Here is a 24,559-nt window from a genome sequence, read left to right as displayed (position 1 = left end):
GTATGTCACCCCCTTTAATGTTTTTACTCATTTTACAGAAGTTAGGTGTGAACAATAGGAAGCTCTGCTTTTCTGAGGGGGTATGAAATGCCATTGATTGAAGAACAGCAATAGCAAGGCTATAATGAAACCTCAGTATAATGATCTATAAGATTCTATTATACTGATGACCTAGAAAACCTTTTATGAAGTAGCACATCTTGTCGAGTGTCCTTGATTTTCAGGGACATTTCTCCTTTTGCATCAAGCATTCCCTTTGTCCCAGCTCCATCTGGCATCCATGGCCTGGGATTTACTTCTTAGCAGATAATTGAAAGTAGCATTCGTGCACTGCTTTCTAAAACACCCCTTTACCTGAGCTTTATAAATGGAGAGAGCTCTTAACCACAGTGCCTCATCTTCCAGCTTCACGTCGAAAGCTTTTCTTCTCTGGCTTTGCTTTCTGTCCTGTGGGATCTTAGAGGATTCATCAAGGGAATTTCTGACTTTCAAACTGCAAAACTTTGCCCAAACTCTTTGCATTTCCCTAAAGAGTTCCAAAGCCAAACTCTCAGGTTAAGACAGTTTTGCTGTGCGTATTTTGAGTTTCAGGTACAACATTTAGAGCTGCAGAAATCTTCCTGTATTTTACACCACCACTAAGGTGCATATTGCAGTAGAAGGACTATTAAAAATAATAAATTAGTGGTTTGATGTCTGTTTTTAAAGAGGAACTTGCAGAACATGATGCTCCCTTGTTTTTTGTATGGTAAAGTGCTAGGTGAGTCAGCCAAAAGCGACCATGAAGATGTTTGATGATGAAAGACAGTATTTTTGGTTTTGTGATGGGCAAGCCAAGAAACAACCTTTATGTTTGCATACACATAAATTGTCTCTCCCTCCCCACATGTCTAAAACCAAGGTTAAAGCTCTGAATTAATCTGTAGAATGGTCTAAGTTTGGCTGTGTTTTCCCATTGTTCTACCTAGAAGACCTGGGTTCATTTTGTTTCCATAATCCTTCACTGTCTCCATTTCCCTAACAGTTTTTCCCTTTTATTTCCTTCTCACAGCCTGCCCCACCATCAGCTCTAGCAAAGGCTCCGTACGAGGTACAGTAGCACGTCAAGCCTCAGTGGTGCTGGGCGGTGAATATGAAAACACAACCTGGTCTTTGCTTCTGAGAAATATGCAGGAAAGGGGGGAATTGGGAGGGAATTTCCTAAGGGAAAGGGGAGAAGCTTGGGAAGTGAAATAACATGTCCTTTACCAGGTAGAACAACATCCTGCACTAACTGAATTGGTATGCACCACCAGCTCGTACTCCCAGCTGTTAGATTTTAATGCCAGGGTTTTCACTTCAGGGCTTAAGGAAGCAAAGCATCAAACAGCTGTTGAAGAGGATTTCAATTCCTAACTCTTGGAGGCTCCTTAAGAAAAACTCCCACCAACATCACCTCTGCATCCTCTTCAGGAGGTTTAGATACCCAAATCGCTCTCTGCAGCCAGGCTGCACAGGCTTTGTTGGGATAGCAAGTTCCCATTTCTCCTGCCACAACAAATGCTGACCTCTCCTCCTCCTCCTTGACAGAGGTGGCAGGAGTAGCCCATTTCCTTAGCAGCTCACTGAAACCATTACATAGCAGATTCACAGTACCATATTATCATACTACAATATGTTTATAATTGGAATTTAAGCCTTGTTTTCAGTCTCTACAATCTTTCCTATATGTCTTAAAGGAAGGTACAGTGCCAGCAGCTCCATAGTGGAGATAAATCGCTCTCAAGTAGGTCATTTCTTTTGGCAAACTCCCTGGTACTGTTGGAAAAAGCACCCTGGACCAACCCCCAGGTGAAATAAAACCTCAAGCCAAGAAACTGCAGAGCATTAAAGGGGTGAAGGAATCCAGACTGAAAGCACTGCATTGAAATGAAGTTGTAGCTTTTGCTTTTGGTCTAGAATGAGCTATCATTTTCACCCCAGCCTGTTGCAAACTCAGATAAACCAGGAAAAAAGAAAGAATCCCAACTGCAAGATCTTGTCTTGCTGAACAAGAAACTGAAATGAGAAAATGACTTTGAGGTTTAAATGATGAGCTGGAGAGTGAGATGAAGCTGCAATGAGCCAGGGAGGGATGTCAGAGATGTCAGGCGAGAGTCTCTCTGTGGACCACATAAGGCAGATCACCCCTGGGTGTCTTGTGAAAATAGGGAGAAATGGAAACGTTCAGGTATTGGAGTTCTTTCTGATTTTTCCTGGCTCTTACCTAGAAGGCATTTCAGAGCAAAATAATTCTCTCTCCCTCCTAGCGATTACTGGACTGGATCCATGTCTTTTGAAGATGATAGTTTTGTATATGGTTGAAAAGGAGAAATAGTTGGAGTAACATCTTTCTCATTCTGAGGATTTGCAAACGCAGTTGTGAAAGTCTTCATCTTTCCTCCCAGAGGGGGAGATTACAGCAAATATACACAGAGGGCACAGACACAAACTATTTCCCTTGACTACCGCTTGTGGAGCACACTCCAGGTTTCTGTGCACAGCCTGGCTGCTGTCATGTCACCATGGTGTTTTCTCCTATTGCCCACTCAGTGCTAGCTAGAGGCTAATTCTACCTGCTCTTCAATTACTAATCACTTATTTTGCTGTTTTCCTTTGTTCCAGGATTTGATATGATGGAAGCTTTTGGCTTAGTAGAGAAGGAATACGCCTCCGTTAAAGGCGTAGCTATGGAGCCATTCATATTCAGTGGCTCCCGTACCTTCACCCTGTTCAGAGACACTCAGCTCACCCTGAGGACCAGGTGGGAGCAGAGTCTGCATTGATGAGAGGGAATAACCACTGACTCTGGTTTGTGATCTGACCCTGTTTGGTTGTGTATGAAGCCTCTCTGCAGAGTCCCACGACCTCATTCATTTTTATGGCTATAAGTCAGGAATGATGTGACTCCTGACATTCAGGGCTACTTTGATTAAAACCTAATTACTGAGGCACTGGCTCGGTTTAATCTTGGTTAAAGAAGCAAAGCTTCTTAGAGTAAACAGAATGAGAGAGATTCAGAGAACTCTTTGGTTTAAATCATGGCCAAATCCTTTTGTTTAGCTGGTACATCTGCCTTTCCAAGGACATTACTCCTTCAGAAACAGAGAGAGGAAGAAGAACCTAGCATTACTTATGAATCAGCCTGGAAAAGATGCTTGATGAGTTGTGTATATGCCCATGCAAATGTCTCCTGTTTCAGATTACAGATGTATTTCAGGCATAACCAATTCGACCTTCCTCATTGACTTGCATCCTCTCACTGCTGCCCCTGCCCAGTGTGCTCTGATGTGTTTGGCACCGGCTGTGGAGTGAGCTGGGTTGTGTCAGTAGCTGCTGATGGGCATCACTGCATGGTCCTGAGTTCCAGCACTGAGCCCATGTTCTGCAGCAGGAATGTAGGGACCCAGAGGGTGCTTTCTGTGGGCTCTGTGCTTACCCCTGAAGGGCACTTACACTGACTTCTGCCAAGGTTTAAAGATTTACTGCATGATACGTGATGATTATTCCTCCTTCTCGAAGAGAGAGACCTGGAGGAGTGTTTTGGAGCCTGTCAGGGGTGTTTTGTAAGCTACCACTGGGCTCTGCTTTCAAAAGCATTGAGGCTGCACTCACCGTGTCTTGGCATTCCCCAAGGCAGCTCTGGCAGTGATGGACTGACACCACTGCTCCACCTGGGTACCCCTCCCAGCATGAGAGGAACGTCCTTGAGGGCTCAACACGGGCTTCAACAGCCCCAAGAGGATGTCAAAATAGGGACCAGGCTCTCTCCTGGCATTATCACGTTCATCTCCCAGGGGTGAAGCTTTTCCAGGCCACCCTGCCCAAGAAACATGATGGATGAGCCTCTCTGTAGGATGCTGCCTGTTGGCTTTTGCTGCTATAAGCCACTGATGCTTGCTTGGCTTGTCTCATTCCAGTGACATCCACCTCTTTGCCATCCCACCCGAGCATACCATCAGCTTCCTCCTGCGTCTCCTGCCTGAGACCCCCAAGGAACCTTTTGCTGTGTGGCTTGTAACAGATGAGGACTTCCAGCCTCTCCTCGGTGTTAACCTTGACCGTAAGGTTTCTTGTTGAATACGTTCAATTCAGGTATTTGCATGCATTCACTTGGAAACTCCTAATGGTTTTGTTATACAGCAGCAGCTTTGGGGGAAGCTTTGTTGTTGCTGCCAGCTTTACATTTTAAATGCTGCCTACTGTGATTAAAAGACATGTTTTCATTTTTATTTTACTTGTAACACTTTATTTTTCAATATTCATTTTCTTTTCCACTGTATATAAGTATTTCATTATAACGTATGAAGTCTTTCCCTATGTTTAAGGTTATTTATTTATCATTATTAGTATGCGGGTGAAACAAATTTCCCTTTTAATTCTAAGCTGTTATTTGTCCTCTTTTCCCTGTAGCCAGTAAGAAATCTTTGACCTATTTCAACCATGACTACAAGGCTGATCTGCAGGAAGTCTCCTTCGACCAGCAGGAAGTGAAGAAGATATTCTATGGGAGCTTTCATAAGGTCCTTATCAAGAGAGGGAGGAAATGTGGCTCACGATCTCACTCCAGGCTGGGAGTGTTATGCTATCGATGTGAATAGTTCAAAGTGAGGAGTGATTATACAGAGATGCTTTGCATCCAGATTGCTGGGGAACCAGCAACCCTATCTGATATGCTCACGTTTATAAGGTTCATCCCATGTTCAAAATATGATTTCCATATGTTGGTTGCTTCCCTTTCCCTGCAGAAACTCCAAAACTTAGGTCTTAATAATAAGGAAAATTTGCAAAATAAATCTTTTATAGAATTTGGGATTTTGGTGAATAGAATGAAGAATATAGTCTTCAGATAAAGCCACCTTATCACCCATAACTGGGGGTTTTGGCCATCTGTGTCCTCGAAGCAAAGGTGTTCCGCCCAAATAAGCATCAAGCACTTTCTCTCATTATCTGTAGACAGTTCCATTATTCATCCAGTTCTGAAAACTGAATTATTTAATACTACAGCTCCAGAAAGGCTTCTCCTAAGGAGAGGTGAGGGGAATGTCAGGGTGAAGTGCAGTGCTGCACAGCAGACATGACACATATTGAAACTCATTCCTGAGCCCCCTTGATCCATCTGCTCATTAAAACCACACCACCAGTATCAGCAGCAGGCTGGGAACGGGGCAGAAGTCATTAGTGTCTAGTAAAAGACTCCCTCATCTCCTCACGAAGCTCCAACCCTTCTCTTTCCACCCACCACCCAGGTACACGTGGCTGTGAGCCACTTCAAGATCAAACTGTATCTGGACTGTAAGAAAATAGCCGAGAAACCCATCAACACCGTGGGCAGCATCTCCACCGCTGGCTTCATCATGCTGGGAAAAGTGACCAGGACCAGAGGACCCAGGAGTGGGTCCGCACCGGTGAGTCCCCAGTGGTGTTGGAGATGGGGAGGGCTTAGATTTGGAGCTTGGAGCTAAGGTGGGCAGATGGGGAGGAGTGCCATCTCGCATCATTCTGACTCTGAATGCCTCCAAACGCTGCTGTGACGCACGACTGTGTCCTGATCCTGCTGATCTCTGTGATTTTAATGAGCTTGCCAAGCTCATGCATCTCCCCCTTCGCCTCCCACCTCTGTGTGAGAGCTGTGATTGCAGGCAGCAGCAGGAGCGTGTCCCCGGAGGTGCCTTCAGCTGGCTGCATCCTCTGGGGATGGGGGAAGCGCAGATCCTGCACTAAGATGCTGAAGCAGACAGGAGGGTTTGGGAATTGCTTCTGCAAGGGAAGGTTGTGCATGTCAGCCTCCAGTGAGTGCTATGGGGAAAGGCAGCAGGGCTGGATGTGCCTCAGTCTCCAGCGTGTTTGGGTTTGCTTATCTGCATGTAACTGATAGGAAAATAATGACAGAGGCTTTTTGTCAGCTGCTACTTGAAAAATAACTCAAACCCCCAGTACCAGCCTGCAGGTATGTCCCTGCTGCATCACACAGCAGGGTCTGCATTACATTCCCTATGAGAGTAAGAATAAGGAAAGCGTGAAGTCAGTGTCATGCCCTGTGATAGCCCAGTGCATTATCCTAAGGGCAGCAACATACCCCTCTATGGGATGACCTGATAGCCTGTTGCCTTATTTACTCTCCAAAAGAAGAATGTCAAATATGTGCAGAAAAAGGGGCAAGTTCATCACTCACAATGTGCTAAAGGGACTGTAGGAAATCCTTCATGACTAATGTGAAGCTTTTACTCCCTAGCTCTGCTTTTAGCTCCAGAAGTCCAGGGGAAAACAGCACATCAGTTATTTACAGCTTCCCTTGCCTCAGAGCAGTGCAGTAAAAACCAGTTTGTCCCATACACCCCCTCAACTGCGAAGAGAGAATCTGGGATATACTGGGAAAAAAGTGGTCAGCTCCATAATAAAGCAGAGGACAGTGGTATCCAAGCACTATTTACTTATTTCCTAGATAAATCCTATGGCAATTTGATCACCAGCCTGTGGCCAACAAGGCAGGAATCTGTGCTTTCCTTGTCCCTCCCAATTCTCCCTGCTAACAGCTTAGCAGACAGACCTAGCTAAGTAACGATCTTCATGCTGTTCCTACTTCCATTGCCTTTCAAGTGCATCAGTTTTCCATCTTCCACAGCTCTGCTGCCCTTGAGAAAGCAGTGTCTCATTACTGGGTATCACAGAACCTGATTTAATTTATCTTTAAATGCTGCTTGATTTATGGGCTTATCTGGATCTGTATGCTGCATGTCACACTCCCTGGGCTGCTCACTGTTAAATGCATGGAGTGGAATTAAAAAGCAAAGATGAGAAATGGTGTCAAGAGAAGTAAAAGGATCTATCTCTGCCTCATTATTTTGGTTTGGCTTTGTGCAGCGCCTGGTCCTTTATTAATCAGAATGGGAAGATGTGGCAGTTGTGAGGGATGTGGTGAGAAAGACAGGTTGGGGTCACATCTATCCTGGGAACTGCTGCTGCCACATAGACTCTTATCTCTGTGTCCCTAAGGGGAGCGAAGCAAAGTTTGATTTCACACTTTGGTGATGCTGAAGCCCAATTATGTGAGAACCTGCCTGCTGCTGCAGGATTGTGTGTGAATTGGAAGCTTGGCTTCTGCTGGCGTTGGGCTGCCTGTTCTGTTGTCTCACTTAGCAAGGCACTGCAACCTGAAGGCTTGTAAAACACTCGGTGGCTGGGGGTACTTTGATGCTCTGGCTTTTGTGGGGCACAGTTATAGTTGGGATCACATGGAAGAGTCCTGTTGGATTATCACTGAAGGTTATTTGTAGCACTTGAATGCCATGAGATCTGGTGATGGACCATCTGTGCCAATGCTGCTTCCCTGTCAACCTCTCTTTTTCCCACAGTTCCAGCTGCAGTCTTTGCAGATCACCTGCAGCAGCACAGGGGCAGAGGAAGACAGATGCTGTGATCTCCCTGCGCTGGTAAGACAAAGGGACCCCTCTGCTAATTGACATGATGGGTGATGGAATGAGGCCATGGCACTCAAGTGACACTGCAAATAAATAGACTCAACAGGGAAAACGTTTTATCCCCCTTTTCTTTTGGGAATAACATCTGTGTGTTTCTCGAAGTGAACAGGGCTGTGTTTGCTTCAGAAGGAAATAGAACTCCAAATCCTGGTGCAGTTGATCTCAGCTGTGGCAGCAGCCCTGACAGCCCTATGGCTCTGCTGCCACCTCAGCCCTGAATCACAACATCCCCCTGTTCATCCTTTTGACTTTCTCCTCAATATAGACACTTGCTTTGTGGGGAGGATAAATACTTAGCAAGGAGAAAAGCACCTTCCAGTGTATGTTAAATTGCAGGCAGGGCTGGTTCATATTTCTTTGTCTGAACTTATTCCTTCAATCACTCCATTGCTCACAATAACCTCTCAGTGGAGGAGAGAAGATTTCTGCCTTTCTCCAAGTGAAAGAGTGAATTCTGAAGCACTGCAAACGTTACCTGTGTAAATCCACCCTGCCCGTGCTACGAGCTGCTCATGCCACTTTGGTTTGCTTTCATTTCAGAGGGATGAGGAGACCTGTCCTTCCTTAACTCCTGCCTGCTCTTGCACTTCGGGCCGCCCGGGCTTACCAGGACCCCCAGGGCCCCCTGTAAGTTCACCCTTTCCTGCTGTGCACTGCACACAGTGGTTTGAGTTCACGTTCTTTGGGCGTTACAGGCATGAGCATGATGATCCTGGAGCTCCATGAGGTTATAGAATCATGGACTCATTTAGGTTGGAAAAGACCTTTAAGATCATTGAGTCCAGTCATTAACCCAGCACTGCCAAGGCCACCACTAAACCGTGTCCCCAAGTGCCACATCTACATGTGTTTTAAATACCCCCAGGAATGGTGATTCCACTGCTGTGCTGGGCAGCCTCTTCCAGTGCTGGACAACCCTATAATGGAAGGAGTTTTCCCTAATATCCCTTATCTCCTAAACCTCTCCTGGTGCAGCTTGAGGCCTTTCATTCTGATCTGATCTCAGGGGTGTCCTGCTCGTACCAGGGCAAGGCTGAGAGGTGTTCTTCAGATTTCAGATGCCGATGAAATAGGGAGAATGGCGAGTTGGCAACACAACAGCTACAGCTGGGAGCAGGCTGAGCAGCTCCTGGTGCCACATTAATCCTCTTAGGAGAGGACAGGTCACCCCCGGTGCCTGCAGAGATTTCATGGATTGGAGGCTCCAAAACTCTTTGAAAACACAACAAAGATCACCATAAAACCTTCCTATTTGGTTTCTATGTTAAATGGGAGCCTTGCAAGCATCTCTGCGAGGGGGCAGTGTAAAGAGAAAGCGATCCTGTCTGTCCCCAAAGCAGGTCTGACACATTTGACTTGCACAAGGCAGCTGAACCCTGACCACCAGAGCTGCCCATTTCAACCAGTGCAGGTGCTTTTCACCTGGAAAATAGCCATTAAATACACATTAGCCTCCATCCTCCAGTGAAAAGGTTTCAGATCACCTCTTGCCTTGCTGTGGTTTAAGTGAATTCAGTGTCAGGCTTTGCAAGGGGCAGCAGCCTCACTGCAGAGTAATTAAGTGCTCATTCTGGTGGAAGTTTAATTAGCAGCACACTCCACCAGCACAGTTTGCTTCCGCATCCTACGTGCATGATGACCAGCTTGCGTTGCCCTGTGGTTTAAACGGCTCCGTAGGGCAGGGCTCTTTAAGCATTAGAGAAAATGCAGTTTTGACACATACCCTCCTCTTCACACCACTAACCCCTTGGTAATTTGCTGCAGTTACAGAAGCTATTTTTACAACTCCACTTAACAAGACTGTGTCCCACCTTGCGATTATCACTGTCCTTAAGGAGTGGCTTAGACCAGGTCCAGCTGACTTCTGAAATGAGCTTTTGATAGCACCTTTCCCAAAGCTCCCTGCCTATGCCTCTTCATTCAAATCCATTGTTTTTTAGCTTCCAGAATAGCAGCTTTCAGATTAAGATGTCAAAAGTTCACATCATGTTGGTTAATGCCAGAAGACTGGTTTCTTCTCTCCTAAATCCAGTTAAGCAGATGCAGAACTCAGCCAGGTCACCCCAGAGCTGGTTGCTGTCCCCACTCTCAGCATATATCTGCTCTCTTTGGATGATATAAAAACCAACATAGTCTGTAGATGTGAACACCTCTTCTTCTCAAGTGTGTTCCCATGTTCATACGTGATGCTGTCGCAACATGGATTCACTGGGGGGTTAGAGAGAGGAGGTTGAACAGGTAGAAACTTCATCTCTCCTCTTCCATATTTGCTGGGTGACTTGATTCCTTTTCTGCTTGTCTTCATCTCTCCAAGCTCCCTGGGGCAGGGGACATCTTTCACTGTGCACAGCAAAGTGCACCAGCTTCTGCCCTTAGGCTCCTGGCTACACTGCAACAAAGACTATGATGTTCCTAACAGCAGCTTTATGTCCTGCTGGCAGGGCAGCCCTGGGAGGAGAGGACCCCAAGGCGAGCAGGGGGAGCCAGGACCCAAGGTGAGTGCTGGTACTCAGCGTTACCTCTGGCTTTGTTTGCTTCAGGCTGTGCTGAAGGGATAGTGCAGGAGCGTAGACTCCTCTGTTAGTGGAGCTGGATGTGCTCATTCCTGATCTGAGCTGGACTCAGGCTGGAGACTGCCTCACTGCACCAAAAAGAGCCTTAAGGACCAATGCATTGAGGAAGATGGACTAACTTATTGTTAATTAAATGCCCAGTTGGGTTTTGGAAATTGAGGTGATGAGCCTGATTGCACTGAATTAATGCAATGTATGTGGTTAGCAATGTCCTCTGTAAGCAGCCTCGCTGGGAAAAGGTCAGTCTTTGTGCTGTGCTTGTTCTGGCTGCCTCCAAAGCAGACAGGTTGGTACTGCTCTGGGCAGAGCAATGTGAGAAGCAAAGCAGAGCAAGAACCACACAAAGCCTTCAGGAGCAGCCCTGAGGTGAGCATAAGGAATGGCTGGGTGTGAATCTCCAGACTGGGGAGGGAATGAGAATGGATGCAGATCTCAGCCATGGGTTAAGGAACAATTCCCTTCCCTCTCTGGCCACCTTGAATAGCGGGAACAACCTGCTGCTTTGGTGAATTGTGCATTGCAAAGCACGATCTGCAGCTTTGCTCTCTTATCCCATGAATCACAGAATGGTTTGGGTTGGAAGGGACCTTAAAGCTCATTCTGTTCCAACCCCTGCCATGGGCAGGGACCCCTTCCACTGGAGCAACTTGCTCCAAGCCCCTATGTCCAACCTGGCCTTGAGCACTGCCAAGCTTGAAAGATGCACTAAACCATTGGACCTAAAATGCAGAGGCACCTGAGGCTATTACAGATTCCCACACTATCCTGACTTCATCTAGAGTCCTGTAGATGGTTCATGCTGACTCAGGTCACACAGTGCAGCCCAAGTAGAGAACAGGTACTCATTGCTTTCTTTCCTTATGTTTGATTTCATGTCTTTGGCTTTAGGGTGAACCAGGCCCACCTGGGCAAGTAGGGCCAGAGGGTCCTAGTGGCCAGCAAGGCTCTCCAGGTTCCCAAGGAATCACGGTGCAGGGTCCTGTGGTATGTGACTGCATTGTTTGTCATTCGTTCTTTGCCGTTAGAACACATCTCAGCAACGGGTGTCTCAGCAAAGCCCCCAGAACATGAGCTGTGAATTCACATCACCCTTGCTAACAGCTGGGCAGCTGCACTGGAGAGAGATGACGAGGTTTTCGTGCTGACGAGGCTCTGCACTAAGTCATTCTGGCAGAAGACTGTTTTGTCCACTCTCTCCCTAGCGTGTCTTAAGCGAAAACAGCCCAATGGAGTATTCAGGCATTTTCCTTTGCAATGCTCATTGTTGCTTGGCAAGGAGTAGAGGAGAAGCATGTGCTGTGTGCATGTCTGGGACGGCAGAACCCCCATGCACATGCTGGGGCTGTAAATTCCTCTGTAGCATCACAGACAGCAGGAGTAAGCTGGGATGTGGATGTGAAGCAGCAGGATGGAGTTTGCCTTAAAGGATGCTGCAATGTGCTTAGCTATGTGCTTCTGGTTTAATCCAAGGGACCACCAGGAATTAAAGGAGAGAAAGGAGACACTGGAAGTCCTGGCCTGCAGGTAGGCACCATTCCTTCTAATTGTTCCAAAGATTCCCCCATTTTTCCCAGTAACTACTTTAAGCAAGACTGAAAAGCCATAGAGTTGCTGCTGGTTGGAAACTGTCATCACTCTTCCAAGGGAAATTGAGTCAATTGGTGTTAGAAAGATAGACCAACCTGGAAACTAGATGGAATGGAATTAAAGGTGGGATAACAGTGATTGATATGTTTAATGAATGACTGTTTCTTCTTCCATCTGTTTTCTTATGTTCCCTGTTACAAGATGAAGCAGGGCATGATAATCAGATGCCAACTTTACCCAGCAATTCTGATTTACAGGGCATTCCCGGTGTGCAGGGAGCTCCAGGCAGGGATGGTCTTCAAGGTGCAAAGGTAAAACACCTCACCTCTCAGTTTTCATTCATGGGTGCCCCATATACTGCTGTAAGCAGAGAGTTAATGCACTCAGTGCAGAAGTTAAAAGAAACACACAGAAAACCACCTCAATGCTTGCAAAGTCCCTTTGAATCTTCTCGTTTACAAATGGATTTGGCTTTGCAGGGGGTGAGGGGACTAGAAGGCACAGCTGGGCCTCCAGGACCTCCTGGACCAAGGGTGAGTACTTGCTATGAGTGATGCATATTGAAACCTCTTCCTCAGCAGGAGCTTGTGGTTTCTGATGAGAAGTTGCCATCCAGGACAAAACCTCTTCTTGAGGCATCACAGGGAATTCCTGGCACATTGAGCAGATGTCCCGTTTCTCTGCCACCATCAGCAGAATAAGAAAAACCTCTTCCTGCCAAGTTCTAGGGAAGTTTTGGCCCAGAAAAGAGATGCTTGATTTGCTATTTTTGCTTTCCTGGTGCTACTGTTTTCAACTGTTGGTTGAGTTTAAGGTACGTGAGCTTGTTAGCCTGAAATCAGCAGGAGCTGGAGGATGCAGGCATGTGTGAAAGATTCCCCACACACAGTTTCCAGTATCTGCTGCTAGGGCTCTTGTGCCCAGGATAACAGAACCTTTAGATGTGTTGATTTACATCCGTCTGCTAATTTGAAGGCACCACAAACCTGCCAAGTTCTGTGAAACAGGAACACTTTATATAGGAAACAACCAAATTCGGGTTTAGATGATGGGTGGTGGACCTGATAGTTACCGATTCTCAAGGATAAGGAATTGGAAGGCCTGAACAGTATAAGATGGAGATTGCTCACTGCTGCCTTTGCATTAAATCCCACAGTGGTTGTTCTAAGTTAGGTATTTATGGGAGCTAAGGTTGAATTTAGCTCATATCTTTGACTTGCTCATCCTGGGAACATGTGGGGCTGGCAGGGTTGAACCTCAGCTCTGCAGCCTTCAGAGCAGGCTCTTGAAGCTGTTCTGGTGCTGCCTTCAAAACTCCTTTCATATTCAGCGATCAAGAGTTGCTGATCTCTACTGACTTTAAATGTGAAAGCTGAGACATTACAAAAAAAAGTGTTTCTACTGGTTGGTTTTGGCCCTTTTTTTCTTCCCTTTACAGCTCCAAAGGGCACAGAAACTTTCACAAAGGGATGACCAAAGAAGGCATTTCCTACTCTCTAAGCTGCTGTTACTGTTGTAAAGTATTAGAGGCAAACACAGATCTTAAAGGATAAAGAACGGAACAGCATGGTATTAGGAGACTGAAGGAAAGAGTTATCCTCTAGGCTATGTCTAAATATGAATATACAGTGAAGAATCTAAAGCCTGTAGGGTAAAAAATACATGGGAGTTTGTTGGCAAAACTCAGCTTTGCTGGCTTGAGCATAACTGATGCAGTAATAGGAAATGAAGTGAATTTGAGTCGTATACAATATACTCCTAAAACTGGAGTCATGCCTGGACAAGGCACCACCATAAACCTTGAGGGTCCAATACCCTTGCTAGAGTCCTCTAAACTCAAAGTGCTGGTGCCCCTGGAGCTGTAGGGAGTTGTCAGCCTTGGGCAGAAGAAGAAGAAAGTGAGGAAGTAACCAGACTTCTATCTCTGCAGGGTTTCCAAGGGGTGACAGGCTCTCGAGGCAGCAGTGGAGAGAAGGGACCTCCGGGTGATGTTGGACCAACAGTAAGTGTTTGCTTGTAGGTCTCAAAGAAGGCCAGGACATGAAATAATTGGGTGGAACAAGCTATTCCCACAGCAGCTTTTCCTCAGAGTCTAAAGAATAGTTTGAATTCACACTCATCCTTCTTAAGGAGATACCTGGATATGCAAAGGCCGTGATGCTTAACTCTTGATAAGGCGCTTAACAAATCCCACCCCTGGTTGCTCTCTGTAGATTCAAAAGCTGCATAAAATCCAACACCCAAATAAATTTCTGGTGTGAGATTCTATAATAAAGAAGAAATCAAACCTGAGCTGGAGTAGGCAATGATGGGCTTATAGGGGCAACTGCAGGTCTAAATGTCAGTTATGTCTTCTTCACAGATATTAAAACCACCTCCTATGTTGGGAAATCTGTTCTGAGACTGAGGAATTTCTGCATCCCCGTTGGTGCTTTCTGCCACTGCTCCAGCTGCTGCTTTAGCAGTCGTACTCTTTAAGTCGAACCTAAAATATTCCTATGAGCTTGAAGCTCTTCTAGTCAGTCATGAAGTCAAGGAAAAGATAAAGAGTGTGGGGAACAAACTTTGTGCTCCATGTCCCACTAATACAACCCATATCCCACTGACTCTGTTGTTGTTTTCTTCTGCTCTTCTTTTCCCTAGACATCTTTTCCCCTTTTCTTTCCTCATAGGGGCTGCCTGGTCCAAAAGGAGAAAGAGGAGAAAAAGTGAGTTATTCTCATTCTAGACATCACTGCTTCTGTATCCTACACTCAGATGTGTGGTGGGGGTAACCTGTTTTGCAAGCTACACTCACACATATAAAGCAAGTCGTTGTAGTGTTGAACAGCTTCCTGTACCTATGGCCTGTTGCAGTTTCATTCACCTGTACAGGCTGTGCTGCTGGGATAGAAACAACCCTGCAGCAGTCAGGAGCTCGTTAGTATCAGTTGTAGTCATGAAGAAGAAATGCCAACTGGAAACCCATCCTTTGCTGAGAGGGAAAAACCAAACCACTTGGCTTCACTGAGCTGTTCCGCACTGCATAAGAGTGGACTTGTGCAATAACCCTCTGCTGTGCCCCAGCACAGAGCCTTTATGCTCAGGAGATCCACAGTGCCTTTGGAGGTTATTTTGTTGTGGGAAGAAGGTTTCTCATCCTGACCTCTGGTTAAAAAGAAGCCCTGTGTCTTGCTAGGAGTCTGAGTCTCATTGCTAAGACTGACTCGTGAATTAGGCTTCAGGCAGGGGTGAGGTTCTTCTGTCTCAAGGGAATGCCTCAGCACTGGAATTTTTCACAATATTCTCCTTCCATTCCCACCAGCTTTTCCTTTTCCTTTCATTCATTTGGCAGTGGAATTTTCCTTCCCCCCCCTCCTTGGGTGTTGTGCAGAGCTAATGTTTTAAGCCTGTGTAATCTGCGCAGTGATCCAGCCAGAGCTGCGCATTTCATAACTGGGTTTGGAAGCATGCAATGTGTAAATTATGAATTTTCACAGATAGTTTATTTTTAAGCAGCTTTTGGCCTTTTTATCACTTTTCCCTACAACAGTAAAGCTTCCAAAACCCTTTATGTGATTTATTCAGAATACAATAAGAATCAATATTCATAAAAGATTTAGACAAAGATAGGATGTTGTAATATCTGATCATATTAAATGTTTTCCATATCAGAGAGCATTGAGTTATAGGCTTAGCATCTTCTTTTGATAAAACATGAGAGTGAAATTTCCTCCCCCTTGTTTGGTACCTTTGGTTGTTATTGAGAGTCAATCTGGGCTGTTTGATGTGCAGGAGAAAAGCAATTATTGACGTTTCCCAATTTCAATTTTACGGCTTCCCAGCTTCATGTTAAATAAATAAAGCTGCATTTCACAGTAATTAATAGCTCTGAAACTCCAGCTGAGAGAAAGAATGGGCCGAAAGCAGTCGTGCCCGGTGATCCCCAGCCTTGTTTGAAGATATTAATGCTTCCTTTTCTTTTTTAATTAAACCCAATGTTTTGCTTTAGGGGGAACCACAGTCCTTGGCCACAATTTACCAGCTCGTGAGTCAGGCTTGTGAGCGGATGATCCAAAGTGAGTATAAGCAGCCCAGCTCCTGAATGTGTTCGTACCTCTCCAGCAATGAACAAAACTAAAGGAGAGACAGCATGAAGCAGTAGTGGCCTTGGGAGCTCCTCCATCCATGTGCCATCCTGAGCACCGCTCGTGTCCCATCACAGGCTTCCAGTGCTATGCTGGTTTTATTAGGTGGCATTAACACAGAGATCTGTGAAATACTTTGGAAAATCCTTTGTGAATATCCCTTTATTTCTTAAATGGAAAAACTTGAAACCCATTTGAAGGAAGTTATTCTTTTGGTGATTTGTGTGCTGATTCCTCTTGAGATGAGGCACTTTTGGTACAGCTTGTGTGCTGTGATGCACAAGGAGAAGCAGTAGTTTGCCCAAGGTCAGGTAGCAAAGTCATGACTCAGCTGTCCATCTTCCTCCTCAGCTTCTGCCTTTCTCAGTTTGGACTGGCAGCTTTTTAGCACTAGCTGTTCATTTTAAAGTACCTTTTTAGGCAACATTCCTTGACAACCTTTCTGTCTCCTTTCGGAATCTCCCAACCAAGAAAACATTCATTTTCTGTCTTGCCTTCTCAGCTCATGTGTTGAAATTTGACTCATTCATTCATGAACATGCAAGGAAGCCAGTTCCTATTTGGGAAGAAAGGTTAAAACCAGGAGAGCCAGGACCGCCAGGTCCTCCAGGTCCCCCTGGGAGTAATGGAGAAAGAGGAGAAAATGGCATCCCTGGACAGCCAGGCAAAGATGGGTATCCTGGAGAAAGAGGTATGGATAGAAGCATTTGTAAGCATCTTTTATTACACTTTGGTACTAAACATTATAGTGTTTCAAGCACTAAAAGAGTAAAGTATAAAGTGTAAAGGCAATCCATGACATTATCTCATCTCCTTGCTATTTTCCTTTTGGACTTCTCTCTTCTAGGAAGAGAACCCCAAGTTAGATAGGCCAAAGAGCAGGGAGAAGACAGATGCAGCCCACTCCTTCTGCAAGCTCTGCTTTGAGAAAGGCCAGGTTGCTGCCCTGTGTAGGTTTGGGGGGATGGAGAGTTTCACTTTTGAGGGCAGGAGGGTTTCTGTACTGAAAAGCAAAAGAAGCAGCCATTTGGATGAATGTGGTGGCAGAACAGACCACCTCTGGGCAGAAATGACGAGACTTAGAAATCACTGAATGAAGGCATAAGGCAACTGAAGTGATACTGAATGTGGAAGTGGGTTTCTGGAGCAGTAGTTCCAACAACAAAAGCTTCACACATGACTAAAGAAATAGATTAATGTAATCTCAGGAAGTGGCATCAGTTATTGCACATGAATGAGTGAATGGTGGGAATATGTTTTGCTTGGATTTGCAGAAAACGTATGTCAGCAGCTCAAGTAGTAGAATAAAATGAAAACAAGAGCATCCTAACACCTCTGAGTAACTACAGCCCTCCTGTTTAACTCCTTACTTTGTCACTATTCAGTCTTACCTGCTATCTTCAGAACTTATCAAAACATCACTTAAGAGCAAAGGGAAGTAAGAACCTGCAGATGTTTCCAGCCTGTCAAGCAAGGAGATGTGAGAAAACAGATCTCACTGAAAAAACAATCCTAAGGACATGGCTGATCAAAATATTTCCATCTTAAAATAAGAAAACCAATATTTTGTCAAAATGCACCCATTTCTCTGAGCTGTGCTGGTTTCAGGAGTAATTTTATGGAAAAACAGGAGTCCTGACTTACCAGTGCCTGGTTGAAGGGACAGTTCAGCTTTGTTATTTGTCTGACCCATGTGAAGAGCATGGCACCGGACCTCACACTCAGACCAGTGCATGAACACCAGTGCTATGAATTTCTCTGTGCTAAAGGTCCATTCTCACCCATATCAGGCTGCAAATCAGTGCTAGCTGGAGCCCTGTTGGTCACAGGCAAATGGCTACTCTGGAAGCGAGAGCAGGTGCCCATACGAAATTATAGGAAATGGATATTTCTCTGTGTTGCCGGGGCTGTGACTCCAGCAGCAAAGAGCCTGGTGGGGAGACTACAGGAGCATTAATTCAGGGTGAAATGCAGAATACAGTGCAGAGACACTTACCTTTTATTTGCATTTAGGTGCCCCAGGGCCCAAAGGAGAAAAAGGGATGTCTGGAGCCAGTGAGGAAGGGATCCAAGGACCCAGAGGCAGAACAGGTAGAGTGAATACAGCTTCTTTGTATTGACCAGTGTTCACCAGCTGTCAGATTCAAAGTATCATTCAGCCATAGGACCACTATGGTGGGGCAGACCGACCTTCTCACCCCAACACCATTCTGGTTGGCTCTTTTCTGCTCTAGGCAGTTTTTCACTTTGGTACCCATTCCCAGATAATGATGTATTTTAAAGATATGAGACACATCCAGGGAACTTTAATTCTGCTGCCTTTTTGTATGCAAAACCAGATGCTCAGAGAAAAGAAACTCTGAAAATCCAGCTTGCGAAAGAGCTTTTGAGTAATCTGCTAAGATTTGGTGTACTCCATCCTGATCCCTGTTACTTGGAATCAGTGGGAAATTTGCCACTGGTATCAAGCCAGGCACTGCCAAGAGGACGTGGTCAAATACAATCTTCTGTATTTAAATTTTTCTAGCTGAAAGCACATTTATGTGTAAATACCTAAAAACCAATGACTTTGGGATTGATACTGGGGTTAAGGTGATTTTCAGCATTGACTCATAAGTGGACTTTGGATTCTCACAGCCAGGCTCCATTTTTAGCCAAGCTGGGCACCCTCAAGATCAAGAATAAGCCCTTTTAGTTACTGGGATTCAGAAGAGATTTTCCACCCCTTTTTCCACCAAAATGAGGAAACAATACTCAGAAAATCAACCACCATGTAGGGTGGAGGAAACACAGAAGAGGTTTTACACAGGAGCAGCTAAAGTAGATGTGCTACAGCTCACAGTGCTTCTCCTTCTTCAGGCCCACCAGGAGAAGTTGTGCTGGGAAAACCAGGTCCGAAGGGTTACCCTGGGAATGTTGGTCCTCAAGGTTTTCCTGGTGTCAGAGGGCAGCCTGGGCAGTCTGGATATCCAGGGGGCTGTGATATCTCTGGGTGTTATGGAGCAGAAAGGAGAGGTAAGTCCTGACTATCTTGGTACAAAAGTTGCTGTTTCATAGGTAGTAACTTCTCTTTAATGAGGCAGAGCCCTTTGCTGATCCTTCAGGCACTGTCAGTCCTACAAAAGCCTCCTTTGTAAAGCAAGCAGGTTGATTCACATGTGATTCATAGGGATAAAAGCCAATTCAACTGAGTGCTCCTCAGCCATCCTTCATAGCTGAAGACATAACTGCAGCAGCAGTCAGCAGGTAGTGATCATGAGGGTACCTTCAGTTCCTAATGTCCCCAGCAATATTTCTATGGTGGATAGAAAGGAGCAATACCTCAGTTCCTACACATACATTTCAATTGTACAAAGACCTGGGCAATGAAGAAAATCACTGGCATTGAAATGAAGATTTACAAGGGAAAAGAATTAATTCTATGCCACTTCTTCTCTGTACTTGACACTGATTTATTCTTCTTCTCAGTGGCTTCATCTCCTTTCCACACACAGATTTCATCCCCTGACGGCTGGTGTGGAGGCAGCTGAAGACATTGCTTAGCCCTGGAAAACTCTGGGTGAAAGCTCCATGCACTCCAAGAGAAGCAGGAACCTGAACACCAGATGTGTTGTTTGTGTTTCTTTAATGTCCCATCATTTCTACATGGACAAGCCAATCAAACACTAAAGCCACCAGTTCAAAGGAGACATACGTCTGATTTTCAGTGCGGACAACAGCAGTGTTCAAGCTCACATTGCATGTCCCAAAGACAAAGACACAGACAGAGGCTGACAGACTTGTAAGAAAATAAGAAATAATGTATTGAAATGCTCAGAAATAACAGATAATTTCTGCCCATTTGTCTGCTTGTGGTTTCTTTTGGTCATTTGTTATTCTGGGTCCCCAGCACAGAGGAAAACATCACCTCGTGCCCAAAGATGCAAATCCACTGGAGCAAAACTGCACTGTCTATTGATTCACAAGGTAACAAAGCCTAGCATCATTTTGACTGATTCTGCTACTGGCAAAACACTGGTGGCATCCTTGCAGGGGTGTTACATACACAAGTGCTGCAGACAGTGTGATAACCTTCCTGTGATGTGACCAATACAGTTTAGCCTCATTCTCTGGGGCTTGGTAACCATCAAGCAAAGCCTCAGATCAGGCAGAGCAGAGCCGTGTTCTGAGAGGAGCTGGAGATTAACCTACTGCCCTTTTCCATCTCTCCCTCTTGCACTCTGAGCAGCTGCTTTACATTCCATCAGGTAGAATTGAATATCTCTGAACCTGAATTTATCTATGAGACATGGAGGTAATTGCCATGTTACACCCCTTTCCTTGCCTGAGCCACAGCCTAATGTGTATCTACAACAACCCATACAGCTGCTGATATAAATATACCTCCTCCTTCACAATCCCTAGGTTAAACTGCTTGCAAACTGCCCCTGCTTCCCAAACAACTGATTTACACCTGGAGCAACAAAATATTCCATCGTTTGCAAAAGCAGAATGAAGCCAAAAGTCTGGGTTTTTCAGGGATGTTAAGAGGCAAAAAGTGGAGCATCATGCACATAGTTTGGATGTGCAATTTCTGTAGCTCCATGCAGACTCGTAGCTGACTATTCATATGGTTATGACTTAACAGCAAATGCAGCCACGTTTAGAGAGTAGATTGTCACATAAATCCCAAAGAGAAAGAGGTCTACCTTAGGAAAATTAGATTGTTTAGGCAATGAATCTAGATTTTATTTCTTCTTGTTATTATGGAAAAATCCCATAGAATTAAGAAATGTTGCTAAAGGAACTTTGGAACATATCAGAGCAAAGTCACATAAAAATGTGATTACTGCATCCTGTAAGCATTTAAAGTAGTCCTTGGCTTAATGTATGTTCATTCTCTAGACACTCCCAAGAATTAATGTTTTCAGTATGACATAATTCCCTTTGGAAGGTATAGGAAAATGCATATAAATACTACTCTGATAGAAGTAACATTTCTGTTCACTTTGGAGCTTCCCAGAGTTGCCTTGACACATAAAATAGAATTCTAGCTTAGGTGTTGTTGCAGACAAAGCTCCAGCCAGAAGAGAAAGGAGAGGTCAGAGGAGCTGAAGTATACAGCGCATTGGGAACATGGTGTTTGGAAGAGATGCGTTTGGTAGGGTAGGCACGCTGCATATGTGTTCTGGGGTGATAGATGTTGCCATTTATACAGGTCATTTATAAGGTGTTTTCTCTATTCTCTGTGAAATGAAGGCATTCTGAAAATAAACCTACCCAACCTGCATTTAGCTGCATTCAGAATAGCTCTGAATTTAGCACTGAATGTAAAACCCAATAGCAGTGATAACTGGCAGATGCAAAGCAGTGGGAAGGAAAAGCGAGGGGGTAAAAGGAGTACCCTGCACAGTAGAATCTAAACCTGTTCTTAGGAAACACCTTCCTCACAAACTGGGTGAGTCAAGCAGTGCGATGTGGAATGTCTCTATTTCTCAGGTAACTCTGCTTTCTTTCTGGTTTAAATCAGTGCAGCCAAATACCCAGCTCTGAACTTGCTGCTCTGCCTCTTCAGATCTAGTAAAGGGTTCCTTTATCTTTCTCTATCAACTGCTTTTGAGAGTTATGGACATCACCTCACTGCCTGCCTTGGGATTTCATCTATTTGGTGGAATTTCGTGTGGTATTTGCTTTGCTTTTGTCTGATTATTTCAGATACAGCATGAAGGGTCAGGCTGTAACAAAATTGGGTCCCAGAAGGAATATTGATTAGCACAAGAAATTTGCCCATTTATGTTCCTAAACTTTGTCCCAGAAGTGAATTTATTTACTTGAAGTCATGGCTACTTAGTCCATCACAGAGCCTGTGTGCAAGTGCTTTGTGACCCAGTTCGTTGAAGCCAAGGAGCATTTCTGCAGACAGATTTTAGGCACTGAGAGTGTCCTAATCCAGCAATGAACATTGGATGCTATTAAAAAGCGAGAAGAAAAGATTTCAGCAACTGGAGTAATGCAGCAGCCCTAAAGGTGGAGGTGCAGACCTAAAGGTGGAGATGGAGATGCCCAGCTCAAGCTGCAGTTCCCTCCTCTGTCAGTGAGTACAGAAACCATTTGTGAACGCTAATACCCCACACTTTTCACTGTGCAGTCTGTTGTTTTCCCTCTTGTGCTGCTCTTTAGCATGCTCTGTGCTTTTCTGCCCCAATTTATCCCTTCTAATGCAAACTGCAGTTAAGAATAATGTCATTCATGAGCAACGTGGTCTAAAACCCTCACCTGCAGATCTTTTTTAAGTAGGGACTTTGTGTTCTCAGAGCTTTAACTGCTACAAATGGAAGTTTGCAACCAGTTTTTCTGGATAAACCTGTTTTCTGGATAAACCTGGGTGAACCTCAGTGCACAGATTGAACAAGTCCTTGGGAAACCCCACAAGTTCCTAACATTTCTTCAGCTTTGCAGACTAATGCCATCTCCACTCCCCTTCTGTCCAGTCCCTATTCAAATCCCCTGTTCTGATTTGCTCATTCTTATGACTGTCCTTAAGTGATCAGTGTCACAGAGACTTCTTGTTGCACACGGTGCATGATGTGACATCGTTATCATCGTTTCTTTACAACTTCTATTCTCCAGTCCTTAAACTGGGATGAATTTGGGGGTTTTGATCCCTTCTGCAGTTTGACTGATCCAGTGCAGCTGGATTCTGTTATAGGCTGAGGACATTTCAGAGATAGATTCTTTACTTTACTACAAGCATCATTTTAAGGTCCTAAATGGGTCTCAAGAGTAAGCTGCAAGAAGCACAGGGATGAAGCAGAAACAATGCTAACAAGCAGCCAGAAAAAGTCCTTCTTCAGGGTTCTGCAGCTTGGTTTGACCAGATTTAAAGGGCTGGAAACAAAATCCACCCATCCTTGGTAGGTATAATAGAAGTCATAAATCATGTTATAAATGGGCATCACTGCAGTTGGGAAGAGCCCATGGGCATTGTCAAGGCAGTTGGGGCTGTTATAGAGGGATTTTCTTTAGTCCTGTGTGTGAATCTTGAATCTCACACATGCATCTTTCTGCCTGTCTGTCTCTATGTAGTTCCCTGAGGCCAGTGTATTGATAAGTCTGTAGAGAAGCTCATCCAATAGGGAAGTGATGTTCAGATACCTCTGCAGATCAACTCACTGGAGAATGAGAGGATGTGGTGGAAAACAGGCCTGAAAATGCTGGGGAAATGGGCATTACATGGATCACCCTACCAGGCAGCTGCAGGGAAAGCATCCTGTGTGCTATGGCTGGGAAGATGACCCAGGCAAAGGGAGCATAAGGGAAACAGAGGAGAGAGGACGCAGGGAAAACCAGGAAGAAGGTGGTGAGATTACTACAGTCAGGTTTCTGTGCCTTCTGTGTCCATTCATAGCCGGTGGAGCTGTACTGATGGGAATGAAACACTATGGTGAGAATAGAATCCCTTCTTCACAAATAGTTGCATCCCCAGACCCTTAAAAACCAGTTACTTTGCTCTGGGTCTTTTCAAGACAGTTTTATAGCTCCTGCTGCATCCCAGTCTTGCTTCCTCACTCTTCTGGTGTCAGCTTGTTCAGTCAATTCCTGGGAATCAGTTCTGAGCTGGGAGCACTGCAAATGTTAACAGCGCTGCTGCATACATTTTCCTGGAGTCTTTCATATGCTAAAAAAACCCTCTCTTTGTGTTTCATGGGTTTGGAACAGCAGAATTATTCATTATTCTACAGTTGTATTCTGGTTCATGGCCCAGTTTTATTCCAGTTTCTCATCACTGAATCCTATGGAGGGATAGCTTCCTTCTTAACAACACCCAAGGTGGAATAACCTGGCTAAGAAAGAGCAGTAGGTATTGATTTCTATGTTTTCCCCTCAGATTTTACAAGGAGGCACAGCAGAAGCAGAAGGTAGGGCTTTATTTAAACTTAAAACTGGGGAAATATTAATACCACATGAGAAGAAATGGAGTTTCCTCTGTATGAAAAATGCTATGATTTTAGCAGTGATCTAGTGCACAGCAGAGGATGCTGGTGACCTGCATTACCCAAGCTTCTCCCCAAATGTCTTTGCAACCAGTTTGAACTGTAAGTTCCCATCTTATCCAGCCAAAACGCTGTGATCCCACAGTGGTGCTCACTCTTCAGGGACACAGCCATATCCTTAGCACTCCCAATCACACCTGCTATTTCTGATGTGCTAATGGAGCAGATCTATGTGGCTCTCTCCTCCTCCTCCAGTGTGGCAGGGCAGTTCTGATGTTCCATGTGCTTGCCATGGGGTGCTGCTCTCTCCCCTTGAGATGCTGCAGTTCACACCAACAACTTTATGCAGAAAAGATGAAGATTTGAGATGTGCCCTTTGCTGTGAACAAAGCACAGCCCTACCTGATAGCCCAATATGTTGCCTTATACATTCGACTCTTAAATCTATCCTTAAGCCTCTATCAGTTCTCCTACTACCCCCAAATCATTCTCTTCTGCAAGGCAGGGGTCCAACCGCAGCACTTACCATACAGCCACCCTCACCTCTGTGGGTCCCCACCCCTGGTCTGCTTTGGCCACCACTCCACTGCTACTCAAGCCCATGTTGGCAGATGTGAGCACAGATTTGAGCTGCTGCTGAATCCTGTCTGCAGCACAGACCGTACTGCAGCCCCGCTGTGGCATGCAGCCCCGCATCGCAGACTGCAGCTGCCTTGGTACATTTATGCACTAGACCTTGAAGATGTTTGGCTGGTTGTTTTCCTTTCATCGCCATAAGCAAACTCACTGACTGTGAAAAG

General features: G+C 45.1%; 1 protein-coding gene across 2 annotated transcripts in view; it reads left to right on the top strand.

Moving 5' to 3' along the window:
* COL20A1 (collagen type XX alpha 1 chain) overlaps window positions 1–19,626 on the top strand; it is a 49,871-nt gene extending 30,245 nt beyond the window's left edge. For both annotated transcript variants that reach the window (XM_061361521.1, XM_061361520.1), the window contains exons 22-40: window positions 1,052–1,090; window positions 2,644–2,782; window positions 3,939–4,081; window positions 4,432–4,541; window positions 5,268–5,426; window positions 7,374–7,451; window positions 8,040–8,126; window positions 9,941–9,994; window positions 10,961–11,056; window positions 11,543–11,596; window positions 11,917–11,970; window positions 12,139–12,192; window positions 13,590–13,661; window positions 14,332–14,367; window positions 15,651–15,717; window positions 16,289–16,477; window positions 17,800–17,877; window positions 18,646–18,801; window positions 19,281–19,626. In XM_061361521.1, the coding sequence (XP_061217505.1) occupies window positions 1,052–1,090; window positions 2,644–2,782; window positions 3,939–4,081; window positions 4,432–4,541; window positions 5,268–5,426; window positions 7,374–7,451; window positions 8,040–8,126; window positions 9,941–9,994; window positions 10,961–11,056; window positions 11,543–11,596; window positions 11,917–11,970; window positions 12,139–12,192; window positions 13,590–13,661; window positions 14,332–14,367; window positions 15,651–15,717; window positions 16,289–16,477; window positions 17,800–17,877; window positions 18,646–18,801; window positions 19,281–19,294 (1,679 nt within the window). In that variant the 3' untranslated portion in view covers window positions 19,295–19,626. The remainder of the gene's footprint in view (window positions 1–1,051; window positions 1,091–2,643; window positions 2,783–3,938; window positions 4,082–4,431; window positions 4,542–5,267; window positions 5,427–7,373; window positions 7,452–8,039; window positions 8,127–9,940; window positions 9,995–10,960; window positions 11,057–11,542; window positions 11,597–11,916; window positions 11,971–12,138; window positions 12,193–13,589; window positions 13,662–14,331; window positions 14,368–15,650; window positions 15,718–16,288; window positions 16,478–17,799; window positions 17,878–18,645; window positions 18,802–19,280) is intronic.
* Window positions 19,627–24,559: the final 4,933 nt, after the last annotated feature.

Source organism: Neopsephotus bourkii, unplaced genomic scaffold (assembly GCF_033783945.1).
Source record: "Neopsephotus bourkii isolate Nb327-2 ecotype Australia unplaced genomic scaffold, CSIRO-AGI_Nbou_v1 NB_1060, whole genome shotgun sequence".
In the NCBI taxonomy this organism is placed as follows: Eukaryota; Metazoa; Chordata; class Aves; order Psittaciformes; family Psittacidae; genus Neopsephotus; species Neopsephotus bourkii.
Note: the sequence above shows the minus strand (reverse complement) of the source record. Positions and strands in the feature narration are given on the sequence as shown.